The 13,067-nt window shown below is 39.2% G+C and overlaps 1 protein-coding gene across 3 annotated transcripts in view; it reads right to left on the bottom strand.

The window, feature by feature from the left end:
- Positions 1 to 4,515: 4,515 nt before the first annotated feature.
- LOC148401779 (macrophage migration inhibitory factor-like) overlaps positions 4,516 to 13,067 on the bottom strand; it is a 22,028-nt gene continuing 13,476 nt past the window's right edge. The window contains exons 2-6 of one of the 3 annotated variants that reach the window (XM_088366345.1): positions 7,058 to 7,135; positions 6,545 to 6,715; positions 5,109 to 5,307; positions 4,834 to 5,006; positions 4,516 to 4,739 (exon numbers count right to left, since the gene is read on the bottom strand). In XM_088366345.1, the coding sequence (XP_088222471.1) occupies positions 4,673 to 4,739; positions 4,834 to 5,006; positions 5,109 to 5,307; positions 6,545 to 6,687 (582 nt within the window). In that variant the 5' untranslated portion in view covers positions 6,688 to 6,715; positions 7,058 to 7,135 and the 3' untranslated portion in view covers positions 4,516 to 4,672. The remainder of the gene's footprint in view (positions 4,740 to 4,833; positions 5,007 to 5,108; positions 5,308 to 6,544; positions 6,716 to 7,057; positions 7,136 to 13,067) is intronic. The other 2 variants (XM_088366361.1, XM_088366352.1) reach the window with 2 other exon arrangements.

Below are 13,067 nucleotides of genomic sequence, written 5' to 3'. Positions count from 1 at the left end.
TCCCCCTCCTTCTTTCTCATCTTGGGCTCTCTCACATCAAACCCAAAGTTAAAATGTAAATGCATTTTCCCAGTCAATTCCGTTCCCACAAACTTATAATTGGATTTTGGCTATTAATATAAAGGCTGTCCTCATCCTCGTAAATTGACTCAGTACGAGTCTTTTCTTTCCCACGTTGAAAGAGGCACGAAACAAGAAGTAAGGATGGTGAGGATGAGGGCAGCATGCAGACTGAACCAAGTTCAGACGAAGCGAGCACAGTCAAGAGGTCACGCTGTGGGTATTTTATATGACTCTGAAAGGTTTTTCAGAATTATTGGCACTCCCAAAGCTGTCACAGAAATGAATCAACCAACATCACAGCGTATTGATTTGAGCAGCAAGGTTAGGATGACGATAGAATAGGTATGAGCACTTGGTAGATTCGATGCTATAAAATCATTGCGAGATCCTTGCTCTTTGCGGGGTGAAGAAAGTCAGAGAACCCAACACAAATGAGTCTCCAGAGACTCTTTGAACTTTCATCGGTTCTGACAGATTGCCTCCAAATTCATTGTTTCCAGCCATAACCAATTGATTTGTAAGAGTCTGCTATGAAAGTTTGACTTTGTCAAGTGCAAGCAATTGAAGCAATTTCCACTCATTGTTTACTTTTACACAAAATTCGACATTGCGTAGGACATATTCTATTTACTGATCTGTCCTAGTTTGGCAGTCAGGACGCTTATTGGATTGGCTACATTTCATTCACGTCACACTTCACAGAATTAAATGGTTTGAGAGCTTTGCCCACACATGGAGATTTTTGGTCGTACCAATATTTTCGGTTTTCAATTTTTGAACAGATTTAATATTCAAGATTGACCAGTTTCGACAAATCCACACTTAACACACTTGAGGCAGAAAGTTATAGGATGTACTTACGCTAGTCAAGTGTTTCGGGATAATGTATGAAGCGGGCCTTTGCGTCCTCTTGACATTTGTTTGTCTTCCTCTTATTTGCAGCCACAATTCAAGCCAACCTATAAACATCAGAAAGGGGATGTTAAGATCAAATGGGGCAGAGGATGGGAAACTAGCTTAAATTGGCATCAATTGGCATTTCAGGCAAAGAAACAAGACGAATGAATGCTTACCAAAGACAAAAGATTAAAAACTCAGAAACAGACGAATGAAAATAAGCTTGTAATATTTGGAAAACAGGCAGACGGTGCGAGAAAGCGTACCAGATGCTGCGTGGGAGGGTTATTTAATTGACAATATCACACTGTTTCCTGCTTTCTCCCACCAGCACGCACATCAACATTCACGCACATCATATTTTCTCTGCCACCGCCTCATCCTCGCGTGACACGCCACCCACACGTCGCCGTCCTACCTAGCATGCACCCCCCCAGGGACTGTGCAATGCCAGGGCCTCGCATGAACCTCACGCAGTAAATAACGTTGCTTGGCACTGCTCATCAAATGTTAGCTGTCACTCTGACAGTTTATTTATGAAATGAAAACTCAGAATGCCAGAGTGACCATGGGTTTACTTTGTAATATCATTAGCAGAAAGCAATACTGCTAATACTCCTTGTTTGCTTAATTTAGCATTTATTTATTTATTTATTTATTCATTCATTTATTCATTCATTTTGCTGTTGTGCTCGCAGGTAGAAACTGTTCCACGTTTGCTGCCAAACAAAGAAAATTCCACAAACCAACACTAATTATTTATCTTTGGATTTCTGAATGAGCTTCACTCCTGATTTTATACTCTTCCAAGGGATACAGTGCCGCCGAATCAAGAGAATTGCTCAGCAGTGGCACTAATGAGACAAATTTGGTCTAACAAGGGAGTAAGGATTGCTCTAATTTGTTTATGTTAATGAGATGAAACAGAGCTTTTCCTTTGTATGTATCTGGGAAGGGATCAGTCACACACACGTGCTCTGTGCTCTTTTTACCTTCAGGGTTTCATCAGCTTTGTTAAGGTGCCACAGAAGCCTCATTGAATGCTTTCTGAGGGTTAATTAGCCTAATTGAGATGGCCTAGCTGATGAGTTTATGTAACAGAAAAGTCAAGGAGCAACATGAGTTAAAAGTAGGTATGAAAATGAGGAAAGATTTTTGTGATCAACTTTATAGTCATGTCGATTGAAGGATGACGTCTTGGTTTTTCAGCACGGCACAGCGATCACCAACCTCACTGTTTCTATAAGCGTTTCGGAAGATGAATGTGTCGTGACTTGTGTTTTTGTATATAAAGTCATTGACTTTGCGTGTCTTGTCTGCTTCTGAGTCCAAATTCTGCTCCTAACGTCATTGTACATTCTGGCCTGTCATGGACCCCCACCCTTCCACGTTAATTTGAAAATTAGTTAAAAGTATTCAAGTTAAACTTCTTTAAAATTGTAGAACTTGGATTACTTTACTATGTAACCATAGCTGAATAGATTTTAAAACTAACCACCTCCCCAACCCTGAATATTAGTCATTCTTCAGAGAGGATAGATAATACATCTTGAGTGTTGTTACACATATTTGCGTTTGGATATCCATTGAATAAAGTGTAGCAAAACTGTCGCGCTAATTCTTAGCCTATGACTCTATGATGTTTCCCATTGTATGCTAGTAGTAAGGTAGCTGTTTAAATAAATACACAAACTGTTTTCATGTGTAGTTTGGTGGTACACTTGATACTTCTTTTTGAAGATTTTCTTTCCACACAAAAAAAAAATGCATATGGAAAGCCCTGAGCTCCTATTTAACACACATGCACACACACAATGAAGTTTCCACCCCTGCTTGGACCAACTTTCCAGGCATGAGGAGCAAACAAGCCTAATCACTGTGCACCATCTTGTCACTTGGTGAAATGAAAGATAAGCTGCAAAATGCAAGCAAACCAAGCAGAGGAAGAGCCACTGTGCTCCAGCATGGTTGAATGTGGTGCTGAAATGTGTGATGCATGCTGTGTGGCTTCTTGTGTCAGAGTGTGGAGGAGTACCGAACCCCTCCACGGTGGAGAACGCGTACGTGCCAGACGAGCCAGATGGTATCATGGTGACGGAGATCTAAATAAAATAAAAAAAGACTAAAGAAGCGATTTAGATGAGGTAATTTACCATGAGAAAGTTCATTATTTTGCTATAATAAAAAAGTTATTGATTTTAAGTGAAAAGGTGAGTTTGGTCACCCCAATTTCTATTTTATTCTCTGTTTGAACTCTTGTTTGGGGTATGTTAAACTAAAATGAGCCCTGTTTATCGCAGTATATAAAGACCGTAAAACATTTTTTGCATCTCTTTACTCCTTCCAAATGGTTTAAACACGCTTTTATAACACACTGAAACATGAGTACGACAATATTGCATATACATAAATAATGAAAAAAAAATCTTTGGTTTACCGGTAAAAACAGTTTAGCAGCTCAATTAAGCATGGTTAGCCCGACGCTGTGGCATTTCGTTTTATTTTGCAATGTTCAAACATGAATCCACCCAAAGTACTTTCTTACTTGTTAATAGGACGGTTGCCAAGTTTACAAAGCCTTAAACCACAACCACATGCGTGACGCCATTAGATAATTTTATCTGTCAGGAGAATTTCCCGTGTGCCTTAGATGTTTGATTGTTTTTGTTGTGTGCCAGTACAAACCGTGTGTTGACTTTCACATGATGATTGCTGGTTTTATGAAAAACTTGTTGGAACATTATCATGTCTTGTTTGCTTACTGTTTGAATTGCTTCAGGCATGGTGAATGTAAATTGATAAGGTTTATCGTCGTCAAAGGAACTCTGTATCTGAACATACAGCTGTATTTATGATAAACTGGCCAACCGCTTGCTGCGTCAGGTCGGCAAGCATTGTAATGCTTATTGTTTGCTGGCTTGGTTTGCCACATTCGGTTGTCATGGTGATTATTTGTCACCAAATTCATACTATGAACAGTTCGACTCTTGCTCACTTTAACCTGTGAACCCCGCCGTCAATCAGCAGCCAAAGTCAGCCGCACAGCGAGCAAGCTCTGAATCTGCTCACTGTGGACTGCGTCAGCCAGCCGGCAGCACAAGAGGAGAGCTCTTTTAAGTCAGCCATGGAACGGCAAATAATTTTATGAGGTTTTCAGGGGTTGAAGAGGGCCTGGGTAGAGATATCCACATTCATTTTGTCCCTGGTTGATCTGCGTTATTTTGGCATTATAAGTGATGTCTGTACAATAATTTCCTATGGACAAACTGTGATTTCTCCCAGCAAGAAGTAAAGGGAAGGGATGGGGTGCGCCCACAGTCCTCATCAAAAATGGGCGTCCCTGTAGGCAATAGTTATTTCATTTTGTTTCCCAAAATGAATGGATGAAATAGAAAATGTTATTTTAATGTTAGAAAATATTTCTTACATTTTTATTTATTTTTTTATAATTTCTTTTACATTTTTTTGCTGCCAGGAATTTTTAAGAATACTTTAACTTGTGAGATGTGACACTATAATACCATTCAGTTGAGATAGACAATGAGAACATATGAATTTGCTTATTACAGGGTGTTCTTTATTGTAGGAGAGAAAGACCAGCGCAAAGCTACATCAGATAAACTTATACTATCTTGTGTTCTTGCTCAATTTTTGCCATGACTCTTCAATGCAGCTCCAATGATTTTCTCTGAGTCGCTAGCTCAATACGCTCTCAGTCAAAAGTAGTGTTGTTCCAGGCCAAATTGCCTGCACCCATGTCCACAAAATTAATAAAAATCCTAGAATACACAAATGGACAAATGCATTGATGAGAATGGGCTGAGGCAACAGTATCGTAGTCATCATGTAAACTGCATAAAAATGCATGCGTACCTGTCAGGAGATATGCCAAGCTGTTTGTTGAGCAGTCCACACAGCAGTTTCGAGAACTGCTTGATTTCAGCACAGCCGATCTTTTCAATGGTGTAAAAGGAACAGAGTGCACATGGGTCTTCGTTTCCACCAATCATTATAATTTGATCCGCGTGGAAATGCACTGCGATAAACTGATGTATGAAAAAAGAGAAAACAATTATGCTGAGTGGGTGATTTAATTAATATCATGCTCATCATCACATCATCATTATGTTTCATAGGTCTTGTCATACCTCTGTGGGTTTGCCTATGGCTATGGCAAGCTCCTTTGTAGCCTCTGACAGCAGATCTGCCGGTAGGTCGTCTTTGGCAAAGTTGGTGTTAACAACAAAAATCGGCATGGTTTCCTTGAATATTCTCTTCTGGTTCCTTCGAAACGTCCAGCAAGTGAGATGAAGTACAGTAGCAAAGGCTCCTTCTTGTTTTATGTCACTTGTCAACAAAGTCATGTAAATGTCAGTCATTATTATGAGCAAATCACATATGCACATATTTGAAGATAATTGCTGAAAATATGCAAAGACTAGTACACTTTTCAGCCACAGGCCAAAAATTTGAAATGGTGTCAAACACCGTGACACTATATTATCACAACTGAATACAAAGGTGCCTGTCATGCATCTGCATGACCAATACCCTGGACAGCGCAACTCTCCTGACCCTCTCGTCCCATCAGGCAGCATTAACAATGATTGCAGTTAGCCTTTTTTCTTCAATCATTTAAATTTGGCAGGGTTATTAACAACACGCTTTATGGTGTGCTGAATTTAGAAGAGAGAACATGAAAACATTCAACACCATCGAGTCAACCATCAAGATGAGATAAAAACGATGTTTACTTTAAAACAGGAATAGGCAGCTGTTTAAAATAAATTTGAATCCTATTTCTTGCCAGTGTGTAAGAGTGAGAATACTTATAAGAGTCTCTTGAATGAAACATTTTTTCAAAATTGACTATGGAAAGCGCTTCTTCTATCAATTCCTACTTGCTGTATTTATTTCAGTCAGGTTGATGCCAACGATAGTTAAATTTGAAGTTTGTGATTTTTGGGGAGCAAAATTATACTAAACATATGTTATTGTTTGGGTCCATCATGGTGAATTACTCGAATTTTGTCACTTCATCTGGTGTTTTCTTTTAATTCTGTCCTCTCGCGGGCCTTCTCAAACCTTTGCTTGACAGTTTTTTTCTTTTGTTTTGGTAAATTTCTCAGATCATAATTGAAATTGTTCAAACTACTCGTTGAACCGTCACTGTTAGTTGTGCACATTTCTTGGAAGAAGATGCAAAGGCTTCAGCACATCCTTGCAAATGATGATGTAAAATTTTCATCTGTTTCCTGCAACCGCTTGTGCCATGTTGACATTTTGATGAGTCTCTCTTGAAAAAAAATTGCATAAATCTTGATATGCAAAATGGTTGAACATGAAAATCTTTATTTACTAAATAAATGCTATAAAATCAAACAAGTTATTATCTGGTGTTTGTGGCTTCTTGGCAAATTTTAACTAATTTTTCATTTGAACCTCAACCTTCATCTCAGCCAAAAGTAGAGTAGTTTGTGGTGACACTACTATCATCCATTCCCACAAAATGAATATGAATCCTGAAATAGAATGTGTTAGTCACTATCTCAACTCATTATAATAGTTGGCTTGCATACTGTACCTGTCAGGAGATATGCCCCGGTGTTTGTTGATAAGGCCACACAGTATCTTGGAGTACTGCTTGTTATAAGCAGAGATGATCTTCCCAATGCTGTGGAGTGAGCAGAGTGCAGACAGGTCTCCCTTCCTTCCAAATATCTTCATTTGCCTTGGGTTGATATGCACGGCATGGCTTTTGTTTTGGTGAAAATATTTACAAGTCAATTCTTCAAGTATTCATTTTGAAATTTTCAGTGTCTCAAAATACATCATTTTAACAGTATATAATATTATTTTCATGTAACCATTACATCTGCGACATTCAAATAACAACAAAAAGCATAAAAGAAATAAATTGAATAAAATACAAATGCCGTTAACATCTTGCCAGTTTTTACTTTTTTGCCAAAATCATCCCCACCGGCTGGATTGAAGCCTCTAATGTGCAGGTTATGGGCCGTGGGCCATACGTTTGACACCACTGGGTAAAAGCAAACAACACAACTCAGCATACATAAATGACATCAGGTATTACCTTTACTTTTGCTCAGGCCAAAATGTTGTTTACTGTAAAAGTATTGCTTTGGCAACCTGTTGTGGCATCTCTGGAACTCTGTTAAAGTAAGGAGAGGTGCATTCAGTCAGGACGTAGCCTTGTCAAATAGAAAAGAATGATTTGCTGCCATCTTGTGTATATCCACAGCTACAAATGTATACATCACAATTTTGCTGAGATAATGAATATCGGAAAAAAATGCACAAATAATAATTACAATAGCAAATTTTAATCAGCGATGACTTTATAAATTCCTAATTTTATTTTTGACACAGATTAAAAAAAGGTTTTTTTTTTCCTAGCGCATCAGGTTTTTGCGATAGTTTCATTTTTTGTTTTTGACCTATAAAAGCTTGTACAGGATGGATTTTTTTTTTTACACATTTTATCTTTAATTCATAAAGATTATGAATAAATATAGTACAGTTATTATTTTACATTATTATGAAAACCTGATATGCTAAGGCAGAAAAAAAACAATTCAAGATCAGGGCAAAAAAAAATCATCATGAAACGTGTGCTTGATTCTTTCGATACTGTTTGTGGTTGTCCCATTGTTATATGTGAAGCTCTTTGCCGCAGCTTTTGTGAAATGCACCATATAAATAAAGATGTATTGTTTTACCATTTACTTTTGCGGCTAATACTGAGATTATGGATCCAAAATGTATTTCCTAGACCTAGAATACCACGTCAGTATGTCAGTCAAAAAAAAATGTGTCAACTCTGTTTTTATAATGATAACCAGATCAATGAGAACCTTTCATTGCTAAAAAAATGTTCAAGATCGAAACACCTTGAACTATTACCCTCATCAAGTGATCACCATTCAGACACTTGTTTACTAAGCCATTCACCAGTCTGCCTCAGCTCAGATTGTGCTTGTTAATTGCTTTGAAACACTCGGTTTACAAGGTCGGCTGTGAACCGTCGCCTTGCGCCGCTTTCAAGTCTGCTCGCTTTCTTTGTGATTGCAATGACGAAACATGGCAGCAGTTCACACTAATGGAGCGAGCTCATGTCTGCCTTGAAACAAAACAAAAGCATGTATAAAGTAAGAGCGTTGCAAACAAGACCAGTGAGATGGTATTCAAAAATGTTTGATTCTTTAGAAACTGATGTTTTCCACACAGTCAAAGGTTATAAAAAAATACGATACAAGCAAATCAGAGTCGATGTGTTTGTGTACATACCAATTTTGAATCATTCCTCTTTCTTTTGCTCATCGACCAACAAGATGGCGTCATTCCACCATCCAACGTTTTGACCAATTATTTTAGGTATGCGGCTGAGTGGAATCAATGGCAGCTCACTTTGGGCTGGAGGTAGAATGCACTGGATGCATCTCAGGTCATCTTTTTCCATTGAAATGAATGAAAATGCCATTAATCCATTCCAGCCACAACGTATCATATATATCATATACATACTGTACTTTACAAGAAAATTTCAGTACAATACAAACACATGGATATATGTTTATATGTATGTATATATGTATATATAGATATATGTATATATTTACGGTGCTAAAACCTTTGAACAATGGAATGAACACAAAGAGTCCAGCAACCCGTGTAGAATGACAGTACTCGGTTAGATATTCTTTTTATTTCTCTTTGGTTGTGTAATTGCTGTTTGTTTTTACAACGTTGGCAATAACAGAGTACTATTTTTCCTCCTTAAAATACATGTTACAACAGTTTTAGTTGGAGATGATTTAATATGCAAATGTTTTGAGTCATCAGACTGGTCATGGAACCAATCAAACTTCTATTGCGGGGCATCACTGTCCTAAGTTCTGTAATAAATGAGCATTATTATCTGATAAATTCACATTGGGCTGGTTTGGGTGTTATCTCGTTGGTTTGAGTGGGTGTGTCTTATTTGTGTGTGTCTCCTTCCTCCTCTCCCTCCGCAGCTCACACGGAGGCGACAGAGTCCCTTTTATTGCTAAGTCAGTCGCCCCCACCACCACCACCACCACTATGCCTCCCAAAAACACGCACGCACGCACTCACACACACACACACACACACACACACACGCACACACACACACACACACACAAACACACACACACACACACACACACACACACAAAGGCTGCTGCACAAGACAGCAGCAGCAGCGCGTGTTCAAAGGCGATAACTACTGAGGCCTCTCATTTGAATTAGCATGGAGCATAAGACCAAACAGACAAAGAAACGGCAGAAAACATGAGCGCACACACTAATACGTCGACACACACACGCGCGAACACACACACGTACACACACACCTGCTCTCATCCTGCGGCTCTTCTGCCGACTTGTGGACAATGATTAGCGGATTACTCCGCAGAGGCCACTCGCTTATGCATTCAAGCTTTGCGTCGTCAGCATCGGCTTTTGTTCCTCGTGTGTAGTCGAGCTGCCCGCAACCTTCCAACATCAAAGTGGGAGAATGAGAAAAGCAGTCATAAGGGAGTGATGCTGCCGGCTGGTTTCACAGAGGAGGGAGGAAATGCAGGATTATTTCTGCTCTACTTAAACATAGCCATCCTCATCTGGCCCACTGCATGTTTCACACCTGGCTGCTTAAATGTGCCATGCAGGCCTGAAGATGTCCGCTAAGGGGTGAACAGCAACGAGGCACATGCACATGCACCGGAGTGACCTCTGCCATTCCGACTACGTTGTCCTCGTGAAGAGCATCATGAGCGCAAGAGAAAATGCTTCCTCAACACGCAGACCTTTTGAGATAGGCTCAAGGACGGCTATATTTCATCCAAGCGCCCATAAAAAGACAGAAAGCTTAACGCAATTCATTATTATTCAATTCCATTATCAATCACAGTAGAACTTGCACATTGGATGTTTATAATATTAAAACAATACACGTGTACTTTACACAATTTTGTTCCAAGTGTAGGGAACTTGTAAGGTAAGAAATATGCTGCTTAGTGTAACCTAATTGTTGCCGATCATGTACTGTATAATAAATATTTGTTTGACCGTAACAGTACACCTCATTGAAGTGAGGTTTGCAGATGAGGAACACTAGATAGCATTTCCCAATACGGCGCTGCCTTGAGATACAAGTGACCCAAATTAGCTCATCCCATATGAGGCTAAATGGATGCAAGTATGGCTCCAGTGATGCGATCTCCAATTGCATCAAAATATGTGCAATCATCTCAATCTTCTGCAAATTTCTTCACAACTACTGTACTTGTTTATCTTACTGTCATATTACTTTGACTCTCTGGTGATGTTTCACCCAGGGCCCCAGTCATTTATGGTATACAGTTCCCTCGCCACGCTGCCAACGGGGAGTCAAATGGAGCACTTTCCAAACGTTTTGGAGTCCTGTGGTTGCAGCCGCCAGCATCAGTAATTGCAAAGATGGAAGGTGGAAGATTGTGTGTGCTCCAGGCTCAATGTTGCAACACTTCAGGTCATGTGGCAGCGACCCGTCTTGTCGTGAAGTTCAGGGTGTGAGGAATATTTACTGAACACACAGATAACGGTGTCAAATGTGTGGCTTATAATAAGGTGAAACAGTAAGGGGAGGAAAGATTGAGCGGTGGTCAGCAGTGGTGGAGAGCAGAAAAGGAAACCTCAAATATGTGTCATCATAAGGGTGAGCTTTATCTTCATACTTTTCTTGAACGGATCTAATTAAGCTCCGCTGCCAATCATAGGTGCATGTATGATGTGGGCGTCGACTAACATTTCCCGATACTAACACCCACACAAGCCTCTGTTTGAGATCATTTGATTAAAAGCTCTTCCCTCCATGTTCTAATTAGATTGGAGCAAAATGTGTGAAAGCTGAAGCAACAAAACCAACATATGACAGTGGAAACAAGTGCCCATGTGCAGGGGCAACTATTGAATAGCTTCACCAGTCACATTTCATGAACAAATAAGGATTATAAACATGTTAATATGATAACTATTTTATGCACATTAGCTACACACCTAATGCAATCCAATGTAAGGGACATATTGATCATATCTGATTACGTCTATATAGAGACCTAAAATAGACGTCTATATTAGGCTATTTTAGGTTATTTTATAGACGTCTAAATTACGTCTATATATAGACCTAAAATAGACGACTAGATTTGGTTATTTTATAGACGTCTATATAAGGTTATTTTAGGTTTTTTATAGACATATATATATATATATATATATATATGTATATATATAACTGCTGCAAATTTAACTGCTGCAGTTACATGTATTTCTTTTTCCCATAGTGGATAGTATTGTCCATTATGTCCACATATCTTGTGCCACCATTTGTGTTCATTAGCATATCAATGACATTTTCTTTTTTAAGTTAGCATTACCAAATGTTAACATAAAAAATAGTGGGAGTCTATTCGTAAGGCAAAGTAATTGTTTGTTTGGACTGCAGAATTTGTATTTGTTCTGTCACCGTTGTCAAAGCAAGAAGGCCATTTTGCATCAGTCCAGATTCTCTTAGCAGTGTATGGAAATCAAGTGACAGAACAGTCATTAACTGCACCTACAGACCTGCTCTGTGTTACCTCAAGCTACACAGACACCAACAGCTAGCAGAGGAGTAATATCACTACCTCCCCACCTCCCTGAAATCTTTTATCACCCTCTCATGAATAAACATCCCTTACATTCACTCAGCGCTGGCATGAAATGGCCACACAGCCCCTGGCACCCACACACCCAGTAATGCCGCAATCATTATTCTACCGCAGTCGTCCCACACCGGGATATTCTCCTAATCATGTGTCTCTTGTTCTCCTCGCTTTTGTTGGGATAACTGAAAAAAATGTGACAGCGTAGTGTTAAAGCAGTAATGGTAGACACAGATGCAGAAGCATCAGCATGAGTGAATCCGCCAGTGGTCCCGAGATCGTTCCCTGGATTTCTGTCAGAGGGCGTAAAACCGTGGATGGGGGTGAGGGATTTACTCTTGTTTCTACTTCTTTGCTCCTTCCTGTCATCTTGTTCTTGCCTCCTCTGACTGCCAACGTGTCTTTTCTTTGCTGATTAATGAAAGATGCGCGCATGCCATAACAGGCAGGGAGTTCAGCAGCGGGGGGGAAAGGTTTTTGTCAGAGCTGTGAAAGGAGCTGTGCTTTAGGAGCTTCATAAGAAAGCGGGTGAACAATAAGCATGCCAATTCTCAGTTAATTAATTTATTCAACTGATTTTTAAATATTGCATGTGTTTCTCATTTCATTTAAAATCTTGAGAATTGGGGGGAAGCGACAGGGTGTGAATACTTTTGCAAAGCACTGGACATGGTTAATAAATACATGTTCCATAGGTTCCCTTCTTTCTTTAAAAACACATTGAAGTGCATATCCTCCATTGAAGAACATATTGTGCATGTTGGTCATATGATGATACAAGGTGATTCCTGTTTTGTCATCTTTTGATACACCATGACCTTCAAATGCCCTCAACGAAAAAAATCAAGGGAGGTGAGATTTCTAAGCATCTGGAAAGCTGCTGATCCGACCACTGACACATGGGAATACCATAATGAGATGCAGCTCTATCTTGCTGACATTAAAGTGCATTCCATGTTCAGCATGGATATAAAATTCTTAACTTACTTCTTGCCATTAAGATTTCAAGCAACAGAAAAAGGGTCCAATAATTAAAAAAAAAAAAGTGATCAATTCTTCTGCCAAAAAGTGGCTTTAAGCCGATTAATACCAAACAGTTGAAGCTTAATTTCAAGTTAAACACAAAATGAAGCGTGCAATTACACAATGTGTATTAAAAATAACTACAAAGCTTAGTCTTATGTATGTTAGCCTAATGCTAAGGCTAACCCATAATGGAAACCATAATAAACCCTTTAACCAATTGATGTTTGAACACATTAGTGTTAATAAATAAATATGCCTCCCTGCTGCCCTTGTGGGTGTATTAGATCACTTAAGTTACCGCTGAATGTTCACATCTGAAATTCAACAAACTGCACTACGCTGGATATTTAT

Source organism: Syngnathus floridae, chromosome 2, assembly GCF_059516105.1.
Source record: "Syngnathus floridae isolate MCC-2025c chromosome 2, RoL_Sflo_1.0, whole genome shotgun sequence".
In the NCBI taxonomy this organism is placed as follows: Eukaryota; Metazoa; Chordata; class Actinopteri; order Syngnathiformes; family Syngnathidae; genus Syngnathus; species Syngnathus floridae.
The sequence above is the reverse complement of the archived record's forward strand: the minus strand, read 5'-3'. Positions and strand labels throughout refer to the sequence as shown.